This window comes from Crotalus tigris, unplaced genomic scaffold (genome assembly GCF_016545835.1).
Source record: "Crotalus tigris isolate CLP2741 ecotype Arizona unplaced genomic scaffold, ASM1654583v1 scf7180000019068.10715455, whole genome shotgun sequence".
In the NCBI taxonomy this organism is placed as follows: Eukaryota; Metazoa; Chordata; class Lepidosauria; order Squamata; family Viperidae; genus Crotalus; species Crotalus tigris.
In genome coordinates, this window is record NW_024097358.1 from 8,122,636 (window position 1) to 8,143,194 (window position 20,559).

Consider the following 20,559-nt stretch of genomic DNA (forward strand, 5'->3'; position numbering starts at 1 on the left):
AGCTTATTAAAAAAAAACAAAAAGTCTTACAAGATATTGAATCTAAAGTAGCAAATGCTTCCCTGAATTCTACAAGGAAGTCTCTGGTCAGAATGCCTCACCAAGAAAACTGATAACGCCATTTTAATAGGTGGAAGAACAGCTTTATCAGACACTCCTACCCTCACTGGATAAGCAGACTCACATTGTTCTTCCTCTATCTCCTGTGGCAAGACTTTGAAATCCAAAAACCATGTTTCTAGCCAGGCAAGGACAAAGGAAACGATGGGCAAAAGATAGCCAAATGCTCCTTTGATCAGCAGCTGTTGCATGAAGAAAAAGAAAAAAAGGAGAGAAATTTCAAGGCACGTATTGGAGATCACTTATTATAGTTTTTCCAGTTGGATTGGACTTAGAATTGTCATACATTTCAGACACAATGACCACTGTCTACAGCTAGACTTCATATAGTGACTGCCTCATTTAGCACTGTTTGCAGTTATGATGGTGATGAAAAAGTTACTTTATGATCAGTCTTCATATTTATGATCTTTACAAGTTTGCTAAGGAAAGCTGAAATAAGCCCCATTGCAGTTTCACTCAGTAATCACTAAATATGGACTACCTACAGTGTATTGGAATTACAGCAACACATTTGGAGAATGTTAGCTTAATGAAGTTGAAGTTTTCCTTAAAGACTATTATTCACCATCTTGGAAGATCAGTTATTATGGATAAAGTACTTCATTTGTAAGCACACTTTTGCACCTCCAATCCCATTACCACCACTGGAATTTTAATGATGAACTGAATTCCCATGAGCTAATATAGGATATTTTAACCTGCTCCAACCATTAGAAATTTCAGATAGAACCCATTTTTTTCACGAACTCACTTCTGAGGAGATAACTTTCACTATCAGGAAAGTGCTGCACACCAATGTAGTGATCTTGGGGATGAAGAGGAAAGGAGAAAGAAAAAGAAAATCCATTAACAAGAGCAGATTGGGAAGCTACAAAGTTATATAATTAAGCATAATTTGCAAATAATTTTCTCTTACCGCTATAACCCACCAATGACGGAGTTTAAAAACAGCATATGCAAGAAGTAGCACCGAGAACCGGAAAAAAGCCAAGAGCTAATGAAAAATGAACATACAAAATATTTATAAACAATGATGACGTTCTGAGAAATATAAAACAACACAATTATTTCTGAGTGAACTAAATTATTAGAAAACTATGTAAACTGCTGGCAGTATAGGAAGGTTTTTGGAAAAAAACCTGAAAAATAATTCTGCAAAATGCAATAGCTGACATGTTTTAATAGCCATGTGAATTATTTAGCAGCCATGTAAATTATTTTTGTCCAGGCAAAAAAAGCCTACTTTAAAAAAAAAATTACAGTAAAATACTTACAAATATGTCAAAAAAGGATGTTTTAAACTTGTAATAGATTACTTCTTCCTTTAAATTGACCTGGATAGTTTTGATAGTCTGAAAGTAAGTAAGAATAAAGAATAAAGAAAATGACATTAATAGAGTTGGATTAACTTTTACTTCAGTGAAGATCCAGTGGGCTGAAGAAAAAATCTAAATTTACTTAAGCATATAATTATGCTTGTCACATGACCACAGAAACATGCTGGCTCTCTCAGCTAGGAAATGTAGATGAGCACCGCACCCTACAGTGAGACACAACTGGATAGGGGAAACCTTTACCTTTTATTTAAACTTTTTTTTAGCCTTCCCCAATTGATGCCTCCAGGTATGGTGGGACTACAGTTCTCAGAATTCAGAATAGTATAGCCTCTCATCATGCATTAAGCCCACATCTCTGGAGACACTGGATTAGGAAAGCTTTAAAATAATGGACAATTTGTATTTTGAGTACGAAAATGTTGAGTATGAAACCATCTGTTTCATGCTCAAAACAGAATATATGACACATTACTATAAGCTTGAAACATTTCCAAAATTTTTGAAAAAGCACATCTTATGCCCAAAGGCAGCAATTTTGCACCCAAGTAGGACATTTTTTGAAGTATTGTACTTGAAATGGTTCAAAACACACTAGAAAGTTACTTCTAGGCAGTATTAGATAGCTCAGCAGAATAATATATAGCACTATAATTAGCTCCAATCCAGTCTTGATTTGGACTCATATTTTCTGTTACATAGCTCAGAAAACTGAGTCCCTACGGATTGGGCGGCATATAAATTTTATTAATAAATAAATAAATAAGATGGGTGGGCTCTACAAGGAACGGCAGCTATAGGAGATGTCCAGGGTGAGCCCAAAGGTGGGGTGGGGTCCAATACGTCATCAGTTTGGAGTCACTACACCTTTGTAAGAGACCTAAGTCCAGCTCCCCTTGAAGTCTGTTGGCTCTTATTTGGCACCAATTTGCCTTGACTGTTAGTAGATTAAGTTCTTGTATATAAATAACATGAAATAAACTTTTAGTGCTTTTGAACTTTATCCTAGCTCCAGATTTCTTGTGCCTGACAGAAGCAAGTTTAATTTGGAATGATTGCATCTTTAGATTAGTATATCACAGATCAATCAAGTTGTTGATATAATCACTAGTCTATATATAAAAGGCATTAAAAGCAATGTAAATCAACTGGCCTATTGAGGAAAACTAATTTTTTGGGCCAAATACAAATAATTTAAAATTTGCATTCAATTGGATAAGATCTAGTTCAAGATGAATTGTTGTGGCAGTAATTCAATCATGAGCCATAAATAACAAGGCTCCAACAGTAGTGACAAAGTTCCATTCCCCCACCCTGAGCAAAAGGGTGATTGAGTAATATATTGATAGAATTGCTATCCTACATTCATGGCCTAACTATAACTAATCCATACTAGAGACCGGAAGATGCACTCCTTGGAGAGGGGCAGAATCCCATGTCACAACCTCCAGTGTTACTGAAGCCAACCTCGTTATTTTATGTATGTATGTATATATGTATGTATGTATGCATGCATGCATGTATGTATGTAAATCTATATATTGCTCAATCTTGCTATCACATGAATATAATGTATAAAGATACCTATCAGGAAGAAATATTTGGGAGTGATATAGACAGATCCATACATCTTCCCCAAATAGGTTTCAACAATATAATTTGTAGCTAATCAGGGCCAGGTCCTGGTTAGTCAGATTGTTTCACTGAATCAGACTATTTTCAACAACACTGCATTCAGTATACTACTAGAAGAACCACAGAGTTGTTGTAGAGCAGAATTATTTTACTTGTTCTCTAATCATCTACCATTCAAATATCCTGAACTTTATTAGTCATTATTCTTAGTTGGCCTGGCATTTCTCAGGCTGGGGAAGTGTAGTTGTGTAGTCTAGCATCATCTATTCATCTGAATTCTGCCAGCAATGGCAGACTCTTTTCATCTTAATACTCCCTGTTTGATCTGCACCTCTTAAACAAGTATTAAGCAATGACGTGAAAAAGAGTTAAAAACAAACATGCAACATGAAGGTTAAAAGTGATAAACCAAGCATTAGACCCATTGTATGAATATAAAGTGCGATGTTAGTAAAATTATTCAGACCATCATAGTCTAAAAGCTATTAACAAATTATGCTATAAATTAAAACATTTAATACATATCAGCAAATAGCAATCTTACTTTTATTAGGTGTCAAGAGGAAAATATATCTGAAAAAGTACTGTCCTGAACTATGTGCTATTCCACCTCTAAACGCTTGCCTCAACAATAGTGTTTCTCCCCAGTCTGCTGACTAGACAATTCTAGTTGAATTTCATACAGTTTAAAGTTGCCATGATTGACAAACACACTGCTCTACAAGAATCCCTAATCCAGAATTAGACAATATTGACCTCTGCAGATTGACTTAGATAACTCCTGTAAATGCAAGTCATTTGCTATTTCGGTCAGCATTTACAAAAATTCTACCTCAAAACATCTGTAAGATGTTAGATTGCCTAACCCCTCAGTACTGTTATTTAGAATGGATATAAATATTATGGAGATTCTTCTCTCTCCATTTGTTCTTATGAATGTGAAGATTCCCTTCCCTCTATTTGTTTTTATGATTGAATTGTTAAACAACTGGTCTAAACAAGGGAAAGACTGAATCTTGCTTTTAGCAGGACAAGCTTTCCTTTACGCGTACATTCTGTTGTCGGGAAACTGATTGACTCATTTGAGGCTATAATATTATCAGAAAAATCATGTGTCATTTCCTGTGAATATGGTATTTAGGCTTTTCATTCTTTCCTTTCCTTTCAAACCTATTTTTCTAATCCTTTGAAAGCTAGGAAGCAGAGTGAATGGATGGCCATATGATGAATCTCTGTTCATTTGTCTATTAAAGAAATTGTGGTTTCCAAATCTAAAACAGAGCGGCATTCAAGAGATGTATAACTTACTGTATTTCAGCTATTTTCTCACAATGGTTCCTACTGTGGAATACAGACATGTTGCATGAGAAGAGGGTAGAGTGAAGTGACCAAACCATTGCATTTCTATCATATAGTTCTTTCCACTTCCAATGATTCTATTTCTTTTTGATATGCTATATTGAGAAATGTTTTATTTACTAACAATACTGTTAGAATATATGTAAAGTAAATTATACTTAATTAATTTTTTGTTCAGAAGTTGTAGTATATCTTCAATACAATCAGTTACCCTTTAGATATGATGGACTACAACTCCATTTCCCCTGGACACTTGGCCAACAGATTAAGAAGGTCCCAGGTTAGAAGAATTGCTGAAAGTTGTATGTTTATAGTACTAACTGCTGCAGATGAGCAAGAGTATAATATTACTCCTACAGAGAATAGTTTTTTCAAATGCTCTGAGGAACCAATTGGAACACGTTTGCAACCAGGAAGGAACATTTTTCTTTAAAATCAAATTGGTTTCTATTCTTATAGCATAATGTATAAGCTGAGTAATTCATCCGGGTCATTACCTCACCACACAATAGCAGCGATATGTGTAGGTTTGTTTATAGGTGGAGACATGAAGTAGCTTTACTTCTATGCCCAACAATTAGAACAGTTCCAAGAGGTTAGTCATTACTCTATTTGTCCCAGGCAGGTTTACTAGTTAAGTGAAATTAAAAACTTGCAGGTTTGATTCAGCCTCTTTTATGGTTTGTGTTTAAAGCTGAAAAGACCAGGCAATCAGACCAAAAATCCAATGAAATAGTAACCTTTGTTTTCACTCTTATCCCCTAAGGTGAAAACAACTTGCAAACAAAAATTGGCAACTAACAAGCATTCATACAAGCCTTAGTACTTGTATTTTATTGCTTTTATTGATAAACAGCTGTGTTCCTAAGATGAGATCCTAATGGAGCATAACTACTCAGATGGAGGCAGGCTGATATCAGCACAATAGCAGGATGCCACAGAGAATGGAATGGATTCCAAACAGAATTTTGAAATTGTCTAGTACACCACTGTTAGCCTGGGCAATTGTTTACACAATACAGGGATAGGCAACTCCAATTGATGCATTGTATTTTATCCACTGCAGTAGCTGTGAAGAAAAGTGTCTCTGGGGAAACTTTTATTTCCCTAATTATTTGAGTGAAATAGGGGAGAGGGAAGGGGGTCAGGAGAGAAAACCTTACTTGCAAAAACCAGCTTTTTGACTCACATTCAATTCAATTATCCAGAGGAGTGAGATGAAGAGAAGGTCAAAAGTCACAAAGAGGCAGAAGGTTCGTCGCACATCAGAAATGGTTCTTCTTCTCTCGGAAGAAAAATAATGTGGAGAAAACCCTGGGGAGTGTGAAAATGAGGAAACAATGGCAGGAAGACTCTGCTCCAAATCAGCGTTCTGCAAGTCACACAACTTGCTCATCCTTGGAGAGAACAGTGAAGTTGTTGATATTCATGTACAGATGTGTCATCCGTCAATGGATTCTCTGTTTTGAGGGAAAGGGGAGGAGGCAAAAAGAGAAAACACGCAGATAAGGCCTTCTAGATATTAAAACTATTCTTTCTACCAAGGAACTCAGGATCGCATATTAGATAGAAACCCAAGCTTATTTCTGAATTAGTTGTACAATGATCCCTTGGTAGGTGGAATCCCATCACTACTGCCTGTTCACAAGGTACGCGGGCAAAGAAATTCAGTATACTAATACAAATAAGAGAGATATAGGAAGAATAGAAAAGCACTTGCACAGAATGACCTGAAATAAATCTAAAAACAAACAATTCACCTTTAATATTTGTTTTGATTTTGTCTCCATCAAGATGGGACTTATTCTGTGGGAGTGGCAATGATTCTGACTTCCTATCCTCTTCCCCAATGAATATCCTTGTGGGAAGCTAGCAAGCTGCCAGGGATCATCCAAAATTCCACTCCACCCCTCCCCTCCTGCCAGCTTCCCCACTTTCTTTGCAACTGCAAGGCCAATAGACAGAAAAGTGAGATAGCCAGGTTAGGGATGGTGCATGTGGGTGGTGGCGTGGGTCAGGAAGGGTGTATGGATAGGTGCAACAAGTATCATTTGGGTTGGGAAAGTAGCGTGGGTTGGGAAGGGTTCTGAGAGATTCTTTGTAAGTTGAGAATATGTGAATGGGTAGCATGGATCAGGAGAAATGCACTGGGGTGCATGATAAATCTATGCAAGTTGGGTAGTGCAGGCAAGGATTATGCAGACTGATAGGAGTACAGGGGCAGGTCACAAGGGTGTGCAAGAGATGCTATGTGTGATGGGGTTGGAGAGGGCATGTGGGAGGATGGGATAAGTTACAGTCAGTACATAGAGGTCTGCAAGAGGTGCCACATAGGTTGGGGAAGGCCTGTAGAGAATGGGGTGAGAAAAGTATGCATGGTTTCCTTCCACTGTGTTTGTCCTCCCTCCCTTTGCTGCTATGTGTTGAAAGGAGGGAGGGCTCATAGGAATAGCTTGGAAACTTACAGAACATTGAAAACAAAGATCATGTGATTGCAACACCAGCCAGACCCCGCTAAAGTAGTCACAACTTTCCCAAATTGGGAATAACAGGTTCTGTAAGTTAGTCCATTTGAGGTAGCTCTGTTGACAAAATGTTGCCCTAATATGCGCCATTTCATCCAGTTAATTTATAGACATGAGAGTATTAGTAGTTTATAAATTAGGTACCACTAACGCAGGAAGTCCCCTGAAGGATGTTGAGCATGAGCGATCTTTTAGGAAAAAATGGTAAGAAATTGTGAAAGTGACATTGACTTCTGAAGTATTGTTTGGTAGATTTAATAGCTGAATGAAAGAAAGTATAAAAATGCTGGGCCACCCCATTCCAGCTTCTGTCAGTTGATCTATGTGGGGGTTGAGAAAATTGTACTCCCCTCCCCAATAACTACAACTGTTGTATCAGATGGTTGTTTGCAGATTTGGAAACAATCAAAGGTCATCTAATCCAACTTTCTACCCGAAGACAGCAGGGTTGGAAGAAATATTCCACAATAACTAGACACTAGAAGCAAATTATATGGGAGATGGGGGAACAGCTCAATCTTCCCCATACCCTATTTACAGTTGCTGGGGATAAGGTCAGCCACCCAACATCCAACCTAGCCAGATCAAATTATAAAATCAAAATTGCAATTTCAAAACATCCGAAAGCAAAAGAGCTTTGTTTCTGCCATCTCGGCATAGCTAAGTTCCAAGAACAGGGTGAGTGTGTGGAATTTGGGGAGGGGAGAGTTCCAGATCTGCAAAAAAGTAACTGTCCAAATTATGAGTCACATGTTACATCTCCCCAAGTGGCAGCTTTCATCATAAAATTTATGCCAGCTACAACCGAGGCAATTAGACTTTCCATCTGTGCATTCTGCAAGGAAAAGCTACAATTTACACATGTGTGTGCCCTTTCCATAAAGGTTGCTATGTATGTAGGCATCAAACTTGGTTCCCAAGCAACATTCAAGCACTCCCTGCTAAAATGACCTTCAATAACAAAGTTTCATTGGATTTGGGCGTGGGGGAAGGAGGAATGTCATTGTAAGCAATACTGTAAGTACTGGCAGTTTTATTCCTTACTGGAGAGAAGAGGCTTAAAGTTCAGCCATTTTACAATTCCCTTATAATACAGTATATGCCTGTACTTCTGCTGGTATCACTGCACAACTTTGAGACTACTTACATATCTATCATAACATCCATCTCAAAAAGATCAATCGTGAATCATAATTAATTCCTCTTCAGTGCATTACTGTATCTCTGGTTAAAAAGAACAAAAATAAGGATTTCTTAGAACAAAACTTAGGGATTTATGAAGAGAAGGAGAATAACACTATGTATTTGGTTACCAAAGTTGGGGGGAAGTGAACATACACTACCAATAAAAAAAAAACCTTTTTATTCTAAATAAATAAAAAATATATACAGCCTCAAATGTTTACATATTGGTTTAATTATAAAAGAGTTGCCATTTTACTAACTAGTCAGAAAAGTTGCCTGTTTCATCAGACTGCACAATTTATTTGTGCCATATCAAATAGTAGCTCTTACTTCACAGTGGGCAAAGAAGTGGTCTAGACTTAGTAATAAAAAATATTTTCTTGTAAGCCCTCTTTTTAACAATACACTTACGACCTTACTATAATCATGTAGTAAGTAAGCCAAGTTATTTGGGTCTGAAAATGTCCATCAAACAAGTTAGGAAGTGGCAGGATCCAATCTGGGTTGGTCACCAGGACCAGAGATTTAGTCTTCAGAGTTTTTGGACTTCTGCTGGAGCCCATCCTCAGGGTAATTGTCTCTCATCAGAATGTGAGATAGAATAGCTAATTTTTGTTGCCCAGGCCCAGAATGGACTTCCGGAAGTGGCATCCACACAGAGAACTGGTTGTTCACATATTTGAATCCCACCATTGGAAGTCCTCCTATATTCATGGTCACTGTTGTTGGGCAGGTGGAGGTCCTGGTTGGGAGGGCTATGCCCAGCTTTAGCTAGCACATCCGTTGCAGTCTACCTGAATTATGAGATTCTTGCATGGGGACATAGTCTTTGCCACTTTGAAATGAGATCACTGCAATGTGCTATACATGGGACTGCCTTTGAAGACTATTTAAATATGATTATTGATACAGTGCCTTAATTATGGTAGATATTACCTGTCAAGAGCACATTTTGCTTGAACTTTCAGGCCTACGTTGGTGTCCAATATGCTTCTAAATGTAACTCATAGAGTTGCTATTGATCTACAAAATCAGGTACCATATTTTCCGGCATATAAGACAACTTTCTAAATCATGAAAATCTTCTCAAAAGTCGGGGTGGTCTTATATGCCAGGTAGCTGTTCTCTGAATTTAAAACCAATCTGCCCCCTAGTGGCCAGCTCTATTTTTTAATTTTTTTTTTACAGAAATAAGCACTAACAGTGTTTCTCAACCCTGACAATTGTAAGGCATGTGGACTTCAACTCCCAGAATTCCACAGCCAGCAGGACAAAGCATTCAAAAATCCCATTTTTCTACATCGCCCATCACTTTGTTCTTTTTCAGGAAAAGCAATTAAATAGTAGAAAACAGTAAGCTATATAAATTAAGGACATTACATCTACAAAAAAAAGAAATATTTGATTTACTTCTTATACCTATAGCAGCAGTCATGAATATATGGAAAACCTTTTTGATTCAGCAAATCAATTGATTAAGAAAGATATTGGTCAAAGGAAAAAGATCAAAGTGAAAATTAAGAAAATAGATGATGGGATCTACCAGAGAGAATATTTAAAAAAGAAACATTTGTTTGAATATGGTTAAAGAAACAGAAAAGATTCTGAATACCTATGTCATTCTAAGAGAGATGAATTCCTTAAATAATACTGTATGCTTTCCCCCCCCTTTATTTTATTTCTTGATATAAGTAATATAATATTGCTGAAATGGCCTAGATGAAGTAAATGTTTTAGATAATTAAATGTGTCTGAATTTAGGGAAATTATAATGTATAAAAAAGAAAAAAATGTTTTGAATAAGACCTAAAGGATTAGATGACTAGGCACATTAAATGGAATATTTAAAGATTAAATATATTTTATCAAAATAATAAGAACTATATTATTTCAAGGTTTGCAAAGAAGACATTTTGGGGAAAAGGGGAAATCAACTAAATGTACTATGTGGATTATAGATTATAGAAACCAATTGTTAATGATTTTTCTTTACAAATGTAAACCCAGCAAACACACTGTTTACCAACTATTAAGTGATTTATGTTTTAAAAAATCAATAAAATATATGGGGGAAAAATACCAGCTGAGTTCAGGAAGCATTAGGGAAGCAGTGGTGGGCAACACTCGCTTTCTAGCAGCAAAGGAATGGAGCTCCTATTGTGCTCATCTATAAACAGAAATTCAATATTGTACCATATTTTCCAGCGTATAACACGACTTTCTAAACCCTGAAAATCTTCTCAAAAGTTGGGGGTCGTCTTATATGCCCAGTCGTCTTATACGCCGGAATATACAGTATGTTTTTCTGTTGCAGGCCTGGCCCTGTGGAACAGTCTCCTCCCCAGAATTAAGATTTGTCCATCTATTTCCAAAGTTCCTTTTTCACAGAAAGTTGGTAGTTTCCTGGTTTGAGTATTGCCATTGTTTTATTACTTCATGTATTTTTACTCACTTCATGGTGAGATGGGCAGCAAAGAAAATAAATATATAAATAAAAATTATAAATGTTGGTTGTTTCAATTATTTTTAGTATTATCCTATACTTTTACTACAGACATTTTAAATGCTGAATATTGGGAATGTTTTAATTGCTGTTCTAAATTGTCATGAATCTCAAATAATTTGGTGGCATATAAATGCAATAAATATGTTTAAATACGTGAAAAAATATAAGATTATTTGTCACGGTAACTGTGAGAATTTTGCTTAACTATGTTGGAAATTTCTTTTATTTCTCTATTCTATTTTTCATCCTCATCTGACAATGAAGATTTGACTTTTCTCCTATTTTTATCTTTAATCAACTCAAGGCAACATATACATGTAATGCTCCTATCTTCTATTTTCTTCATAGCAGCAACCCTATGATGTTTAAATACCTATGATGAAGGTTGAGCTATATGACAGTAACTGGTCCAGAGTTATCCAGGCAGATTTCTTTAACCTTAACTCCTCAAGCTTGAACATTATAGCTGATTTATTCTCTAAGTAGGCTATCTATCTGAAAATTGGAATTTTGTATGAACTATTTTCAATACTCTTTAAAATATTTTGGACTTGAATATTTTACTTGAAACACTTATAAATTATGATACAAGGTAGTAGTGAATAAATTTAAGCATATTGCTAACAAGAAATAGGGGTACAAAAAATCCACCAGGGCTCCAGACTTCACAAAAGAACAAGTGCCAGACCAGCATTTTCCTTCATGCCTTGGACTGCAACTACTTTTACTCTCTGCTATCTTGGAAATACCAGCTGGAATGTACCAGCTGGAAGAGATCAATATACCCAGAAAGAACTCAATGGGAAAGATTAGACTATGAATGGAAAATCTATCAGCATTCCATAGTACAATTTACAAGGTATAATTACTAGAAGTAATGTAGAACTATCCACAATGATTTTAGCTCACAGGTAAATTTCTTTTTTTTTTTTTTTTTTTTGAGTGAAGGAGCTCCAAAAAGACTGGTATCCTCATGCTGCTAATATCCTGCTCTATAATGGTAGTTCAACTAAGTCCAACCAAATTTAGGATTATGTAATCTAAACTCATGGAGCAGACAAAAAGAAGCCAATAAATGATGTAATAAAATATGCTGAGCAATGATCAAAGTGTAGTTCTAATGAATATAAGGAAAAGCAGAGTCAAAGTAATATATTAAGTTCTAATCCTGCAAGACAATTCAATCCTGCTGCTCAAAAAGGTCAAAGAGCTCAAAGACATTGGTTGTGTTCACACAACATATGAAAGCACACTCGATGGCTTGATAAAATAGTCCAATTCACTATTAAGAAATATATTCTATGTAGTTTTGGCTTAAACCATTGTAATTTGTAAATCAAGATTTGCAGGCTGTCTAGCATACATGTTTTCAGTTCTCGCTGAATCTAAAAAGCAAAGTTTAATGCTTAAAAGTGTCAAGCCTCCATCTAAGACTTGCAAATAGAGTTGGATATAGGCCTATTGAAGAGTTACTGTAAAGTTTAAGAAGCCATTATTCCTACAAAAAAAATCCCATTAATCTGGTAATAGTACACCTTTTAGTCTTCTGAAATTAACCTCGGGTGGCACTATTCCCTTTGGAGTTTTGTAAGATATCAAAGGATAGCAAAGTTGTAGGAACTTTAAAAAAGTAGGCCCCAGACTGAAATGAATCTGTTTTTCTCTAAAAAAAAGACAATGAAGGTAGTTCTCTATTTACACCCTTCTTGCAATGGTTGTTAACTGAACCACTGCAGCTGAAATTGAATCATGCAGTTGTTAAGCAAATCTGGCTTCCTCTGGTAACTTGCTTGTTGGAAGCCAGGTGAGAAGGTCACAAATGGTGATCACATGACCACAGGATGCTGCAACCATCATAAATATATGCTGATTGCCAAATAACCAAAATTTATTCATGAGATCAGGGGATGCTGCAATGATTGTTAAGTGCAAGGACCCAGCGATAAGTCATTTTTTTCACCATTGTAAGTCATTAAATGAATGGTTGTAAGTTGAGATTACCTGTATCAGAAGGAAAGCTGATGTGAGAAACAGAAGCAAAATGTACTCAATATTTAAAATATATTGCTAGTTAGAAGAGGTGATAAATGGTTGAATAGAAGCAGTGGTAGCAATGAAGGCAATTAATTACTTAACTGTTTGGGGAATTAGAAATGAGAGTATATAGGGTAAATTAACAGGAATTTAATCAAAGGAATAGGAATAAAACTGAGGAATAATGCAAGTATGAATACAATCACTTCCTGATCACAGAAAATCCCAAATGGCCAGCCTTTCTGCTTTCAGAATGTGTTTTAAGCACAGTAATAGTTTCAGAATGGGATTCCCCAGCTTCATATAAAGTTATGAGAAAATAGAAAAGCAGAACAACTGCTATGTTAGCTTGCTACAAAAATGCATGCTACTGTTTAGGCATGAAGGTCAAACTAGAAGTTGAAAGGTGAGATCATTAATTTAGTACAGCGTTTCTCAACGTTTGTGTGACGGCGACCCCCGTCACACAAACGTGCCGTGCATGCGCGGAGCGCATGAGTGGGGGGCCGCCTCCATGCGCAGCGCGCATGTGCGGTGCACTCCCATGCGCAGCGGCACCCCCATGCGCGCCCCCCATGCACAGCGGCACCCCGAGGGGGAAAAATGGTGGATCGCCTTGTTTGGCGACCCCCGTAAAATGGTCGATCGACCCCAAATGGGGTCGCGACCCATAGGTTGAGAACCGCTGATTTAGTACATTGTCATAAAGTCCTTTTGCTAAGAACAGCATAGTCTTATAGACAGATTGAGTGTGACAAACACAACCTGTTTGTGAACAAGGATAGCAGTGTTTGATTACCTACATGTTACCCAAATGAAGTGAGAGAAAACTCTAATGTTTCAAAACAACTCACTACCCTTCCTAGATATCCTGATCAGCAGAAATTGCAATGGCAAACTAGAAACACAAATATACCAAAAAACCATCCACACTCATCAAGTCTTCACTTCTAAAGCAATAATCCTTATTTCTATGTAAGAACCCTATTCAGATGAGTACAAACAACTCAGCCACCCATAACAGCAGAAAAAGGAATAGAGCATCTATACAATATCTTTCAACAAAATGGATATCCACGCAACTTCATCAAATGTGCCTGACTACTCAATCCAAGATAACACAACCAATACAAGTTGTAAAAAGGATAACACTACCAGACACCAAAAGCATCTCAGAAACCACCAACAGACTTATTACAATCACATGGAATCAGTATAGCACACAAATCAACTAAAGCTCTCCAAAACATCCTGTTAACCAAAAGGCCCAGTAGTCTCAGGAGAAAAAACAAGAATCATCTACAACGTATAGAGTAAAGACTGCAACAGACACTACGTAGAACAAACAGATGGAAGACTAGCAGTAGCAGTCAAAAACAGGATGAAAATTCTACTTTCACAATATATCAAGAGTTAACCAGTTTCAGCTGAAAATCCTAGATCAAACTAAGTCCAAAAATGCTAAATTACAAGAAGCCTGGCATTCTGACAAATTAGCCATCAATACACACTCATAGATATAAACAATATCTACATACTGTGCAAGAGAGATAATTAACAAGCCAAAAAGAAAAGAAAAAGACCAAAGCATCTCCCCACCAGCAATCAGCATCCAGAGAGCATAGATTAAACCAAGATTAACATCAGACCAACAATCAAGTAAACAATACTCAAATCAAGGAACTGCCAAACAAGCTACTAGCCCAATCAAAGAGCACCCCACGACCCTCCACTTCCCATCAACATTGAGAGAGCAAGCCCCTAAACATAAACTCAGAGCAAACCCCACTCCTTACTAGCACTGATGTTATCTAGTTTGGATAATGAAACATCTGCAAGCAAACAACCAAGTTCAGAGGGCACCGAGGACCCCTCATTTTAACCCTGAACTACAAATATTCTCCTTTATTGGAACATCTGTCCAGCAATAGAGCACGAACTCTGCAGGTAAATCATGCAGTGGATTCTAGTCACACACTTTCAGCACAACTTACCTCACAGGATTGTTGGGGGGAAAATGGGAGGAGCAACAACCATGTATACTTCCTTAAGCTCCTGAAGAAAAGGTGGGCTATAAATCAAACAGTAGCATGCATTTTTAAATCCATAGAACACCACTCTTCCCAATTTACTACCCTATACATGTGTTACCTCAGTTTTTAATATTGTTATCTAAACTATATGGAAGGACAATACAGATTGGGAATTGATTTATATCATGTTAGATGCATCAATCCCTTAAAACGGGATTGGTTGTTTCAATTTCTCACCTTCCGTAACATTGCAATAGATACCGTAAAGCTTAAAAAGATTCTATATTATCTACCGCTGATTCTGTCCGCCCGCGTAAACGCGAGCCCCAAATCTGCAATACAAGGAAAACATTAACTGTTTTAAATCTTACATTAATAAATGTTGATTTATTTATTCTGAACAACCTATCGGGCAACACCATATAAAAGATCTGCTTTTTATTATTAAAGACTGAACAATATTAAAGGATTAATCCATACTCTGCAAGATACTCTTTCTTCACGAAACGCCCAGCCTTCGCCGTTGCAACCACTATACGAGGATTTACCTCATCAGCCGCTGTCTCAATTTCCCATCAACAAGAGGAATCCAGAGAGAAAAAGGCGGAAGTTACCCCAATTTGAGCTGCATACTACTTCCGGTCACATGGTTAAATGTGTCCATGCATAAGCCGGAAGAGACCCCCACCCGTCAGTTTCGATTACTCCGAAAGAGGAACAAAGGTGGGGCTGAGGGAATGGGGCACGGAAGACAGAAGGGAAGAGGAAGGCACTTCCATTGGTTGAGAGCAAATCGATTTGATTGGCTAAGAAGAGGAACGAGAACGCATGCTCGATTCTACAGAAACTTAAGTTGGGAGAGAGGGTAAACAGAGAGGTATAAATAACGGGGATAATTGGTGATAAGAGCAAGAACACCGATTGATTGGTGGCCAGTAACGACATGTTATTTGCTCAAAGCAGAACAATGCTAACCGAAGAAAGAAAAACAAATGCAAGAGTGACGATTGGCTGCTCCTGTGAAGAGGTGGAGTCTGGAACTCTTCCCGGAAAGGTTTAAGTCTTGGGAGCACGTGCATGCAAGCACAGCGGGCGCGTGACCTGAATTTTTTTGCTTACACTATGTTTAAGATCAATGCATTCTACTTTTGAGTTAGCAAACAGTAAATCGCCTCGAAGAAGGCTAGTTATTGGTTCTTCGTGACATGCCTTTTATAACTGCCCCAGTTTTTCGTCCGTTTCCAATCTCAGCAGATGGCAGCACTTGATTCACCTGCTGTGGGCTGGTTAGTATTTGGGTGAAAGATCTCGTAAGAATCCCAGAACCATGGGTTAGCCCGGAAAGTGAGAAGAAATCCTGGATAAAGCGGCGAGAAGGCATTGCTGAAGCGCTTCCCAGAAACTATGGATTGGGGAGTGGAGCCCATCGCCTGGTTAGGGTTTTTCGTTTTTCGATGTCTTCCATTAAACGAGAGAGAAAAGGTCTTTGCTTTCTTTCTCTCAGAATTTTAAAGAATGATATGGTGATCTCTCTATTGTTTCTCGAGTAAGCGTTCAGGGCTTATAGAGATCTTAAGAAGTATTCGTTTTCACCTGTTCACCTTCGTTTGCCATTCTCTGAACCTGTTCAAATTTCTTCCGGTTAAAATACGTGCCCAGAACTAGACGCAGTATGCAAGATGAGTATTATTATCCCATCTTTTTTATATACAGAATATAATTCGAGACACCTAATCCTCCTGTTTCATGTTTTCTTTACAATAACAACCGAATAGGTAGGACTGGCCAAAGGAGATCTGAAATAACAGCCTCCTAGTTTCTAAGCCAGCATTTTATCTGCTATACCACACTGGCTCTCAGCATCAGTATGCCAATAGAGAGGAGTTATTACAGTAGAGCCAGTGATATGCAATTTATAGTTTTTTAGTTGTGTCACACTGGTGGCTTATCAGTGTATATTTGATGTTTGTACAGGGTGCAGTTTCTAATGATTCTAAATAAGGAATTACAGTAATCACTTTATAGACATTTTGATTGGGATAACCACTAATTATGTTCCTTATTCAGATCCCCCTTTTTTTAAAAAATGTGTTTGATTATACAGAACTGCATTTGATATTTTGGTGTCCAATTTGATATAGTAGTTAAGGGATCAGGATAGAAAGTTGGTGACCATGAATTCTCATCCTTCCTTAAGCATGAAGGTGACTGGGTGACCTTGGGCTGTCACTCTCTCAGTCCTAGGAGGCTGGTAATGAGAAACCATTTCTGACTTTGTGCCAAAAAAACTACAGGGAGTTGGCCAAGGAGTCAACACTAGTTTGAAGGCACCCTTTTCTCCCTCCTAAAATACCAAGCTTGGGAAGAACCTATTCAAAGTCTTTGAAATTGTTTTGACTTTACTATCTTGAACAATATGGGATCATTAATAAACTTGCCTACTTTGGTAATCATTCATAATAATCCGTAACAGAACATCCAGATTCAGCCATAGTTTCATCCCATACAGGATTAACCTTGTGAATTCTCAAGCTTCCTCCTTCCATTATATATTCAAGACGGACAGTATTTAATATTTATTTGCTATGTATATATAGGGATATGGGTCTGTACATATGTTGTTCATAGTATGTTTAGGTGTGTGTCAAGTATGTATTTCACTTTGAGAGCGGGCAACTAAATTTCATTTTTGATGTGTGCAGTTGTGCCAACAGTAAAAAAACGACAATCAAGTTTTATCTTATCTTATCATCATTTCATACTTTGAATGACTTTCCAATTTGAAAATTGTCAGTTTATTCCTCTTCTGTTTTCTGTTCTTTGGTCAGTTAACAATAAAAATGCATGTCCTCCTGTTTTATGATTGCTGAGTTTCTTTGCACTTTTTGTGAATGGCTATTTATTTATTAGATTCTTATATCAAATTTTGGAATTCCAAGTACATTTTCTGTTTAATGTTGTAACAACTTTCTTATAATATTTTATTAATTTTCCAATTTTACATTTGAATATATAAAAAGCAACATGGTGACTGTGTTACAATAGTTCAATAACAGAATATTAGTGCAGACCTCAGGTTACAACATCGAATATTTCTTCTCTTTTTACCTTAACATTTACTGTCTCGTATTCAGGTTAGTACATTTCTAATTATATCAACTCAATAAAAACATCATTATTACATTTATCAATAGATTTTTAGCTTATACATATCTTAATTACTTTCAATCTTCATAAACAATCCATATCCCTTTGTTAATTTTACTCAATTTTTAATTTCTTATCAATATTCCAATTTAACCTTTAATATTTATAATTTTCAGACTTTGGGTAACCAAAATTTCTCTTATCTCACTTGATAACAAATTATAATATCCAAAATACATATTTTATCTATTTGAATATAATCTTGTTCTATTTCCTAAGAGTTATCTATTTCCCATCATATTTAATCATCTACTTAATAACACAATATCCCCTTTAATAAATCAAAACCATTATATATATTGCCTGAGTTAATCAATAAATCAAACATATTCATAATATTTAACTTTCTTTTCCCTTTTAAGTCCAATTTTTAAATATTAAGCTGATAAAATCCTTATTTTTAACTAGTTTCCAAATATTATAAATCTAATAACCAAAATTCCCCTTATCTCAACATCTCCCTTTAACCCTCTAATTGGCAATATAAAATCCCCTCTAATGAGTTAAAATCCCAGGTTTTTTTCAACCTTATTCTAGCTTTCTTCCTTTGTCAATTAAGCTTCCATATCAATGCCTTTAAATCATCAAATAGATCTTCCTCTATGCTTACATATGTTGTTTGAATTAAAGGAGACCATTGGATTGCCAATTTTCTGGAAGGACTAGCCCATTTGTATTCATTAAATTGTCTCCCTGTTATTCCAGTTCCCCATGTTTGCTCTAGTATATTTGTCTTCAATCTGTTCCACTTCTTTCTGGAGTTTCTTCTGATTTGTATAGAAAGTCATTTCCATTTTCAATGTTGTCACTTCCTTTTCTGGATTTTCCATCAGGTATATTTGATGATCAGTTAGGTCCTCTGTCTTCATATTTGGTTGTCACACTTCTTCTGTTATCTTCTGCATTGTTGGTTCTTTAGTTGTAGTCAAAATTTGGCTTTGTGCATCTAAGCTGGAATCTTGAACTTTTATGTTAGGTCTTATTTTATCACAAGCTGCAAGAATGTTTTCATGTATTGCTTTTAACATAGAAAGAATCTTTTCCTGGTCTTCGTCCATCTTTCACTTATTTGTAAATAGTCTTTCTAGCAAAAGTTATTTGTTAAGCAAAAGACAGTAAAGGTTTACAGTCACAGCTCAAGTGGACCAATTTTGCTGCCCAGCTGTTTTTTTACAGCTGAATTTTCTCACAGATGGTTCCAAGGTCAGGAAAGTCTTATCTAGGTCTGGGCTTCAAGCCAAGTCTCTTTTTAGGAAATAACAAATTGCAATACCAAGCTTCACCACAAGATGTCATGGATGCCAATTAGAGTTTTTTAAATCCCAATTTTTTCTAATTCTTTATCCAATTTTATTTCTTTTTTGTAGATAAAAACAAAAGTCTCCAATATAAATAGGAAAAAATTTAGTCTCCCAAGTTTCAAAAACATAAATCCAATTACATTAAAGTTGTTCTTTTTAATGCTTTGATTCCCTTGGATAGTCAGACGCCGCTATTCTTAGAGGGTTGGATAGAAATTCCCTTCCCTCTCTCCTCACAGGGGGAAGATACTTCAAGCAGCCTTTGCAGGAAAAGAAGGTACTTGGGGTAAAGAGAAGATCAAATTTCACCCAGTTTCATCCACATTGCTTTCAGAGTGCTTGGTTGTAGATTTGACTTCGGCTGTCTGCAGCCTAATGACGAGCCATATTGCTATGGCCGGTCTTTTCTCCACCAGTTTGGAGGGCTGCCCCAGATTGAGCAGGTATCCTCTCCTCGCTCGTCGCCCCTACAGGGTGACTTTCGACCCTTTCCAGGGTCCCCCAGCGAAGGAAAATTGGATATGGAAGACGGAGTCGCCTTCCAAGCATCCGCAGCAGCCACATCAACAAACCGGAAGTCAATGTTGTAACAACTTTCAATCATTCTTTAGATGTTGACAGTTTGCAGTTATATTTAATAGCAGTGAACTGAACTGATTGCAGTTTTGTTAATTTATTTTTTTTCTTTATTCAATTTCTTTCTGGTTTAAAAAATAATAAAGCATTATTAAAGGTGTATCAAATATCATCAGAAAGGTTTTAAAGCTGTAGCTTATTTTTGTGGAAGAGAGGCAATAATATCATTTCTCAAAAACCTTTTGGTTATGTCTGTTAGATTTCCATTTTTTAAAAAAGGGGCTCTTTATGTGTAGAGCCACCAGCAATAGGGCTTCTGTCCTTCATTTCTGCTGAAGGTGTTGCTGGAAAATAAACACCCACATCTGTTTCCTGCCTCCCACAGCCATTTATGATTTGTTTGGTTTTAGGATAGAACCTGTTTAACCTGTGCCATGGTTAAACAAATATTTCCCCTCTAGTACTGTGCTTCCTCAGTATGGAGGGAGAGGAGAGGAGCTGTTCTTCCTGAGTGGGAGAATAAAGAATTCTGGGAATTTAAAAGAAGATGCTATACTGCTAAGGGATGAAGTTTATCCCAGTAGTCCAGTTAAATCGCACAGGCATCTATCTATATTGAGCAACAGCCATATAAGAAGATGCTAGAAGTGATCAGTAACAATGATAAAGGCATCATTTCATACTACAGGGAAAAGGCAATAGTCAACCACTCCATCATGCTTTATCTCATCTTCAGGTGTT

At 36.7% G+C, this 20,559-nt stretch overlaps 1 protein-coding gene across 11 annotated transcripts in view; it reads right to left on the bottom strand.

Annotated features, from left to right (window-relative positions):
* Window positions 1-17,315, bottom strand: part of STARD3 (StAR related lipid transfer domain containing 3) — a 37,869-nt gene extending 20,554 nt beyond the window's left edge. For 4 of the 11 annotated variants that reach the window (XR_005558625.1, XR_005558626.1, XM_039359187.1 and 1 more), the window contains exons 1-6: window positions 15,283-17,315; window positions 5,641-5,911; window positions 1,398-1,475; window positions 1,040-1,117; window positions 875-928; window positions 185-302 (exon numbers count right to left, since the gene is read on the bottom strand). Coding sequence is in view for 8 of the 11 variants with exons in the window: in XM_039359187.1 (XP_039215121.1) it covers window positions 185-302; window positions 875-928; window positions 1,040-1,117; window positions 1,398-1,475; window positions 5,641-5,847 (535 nt within the window). In the remaining 3 variants the exon portion in view is untranslated. Of the gene's footprint in view, window positions 1-184; window positions 303-874; window positions 929-1,039; window positions 1,118-1,397; window positions 1,476-5,640; window positions 5,912-8,123; window positions 8,201-14,695; window positions 14,773-15,214 lie in introns of those variants that run through there. The other 7 variants (XR_005558624.1, XM_039359180.1, XM_039359182.1 and 4 more) reach the window with 6 other exon arrangements.
* Window positions 17,316-20,559: the final 3,244 nt, after the last annotated feature.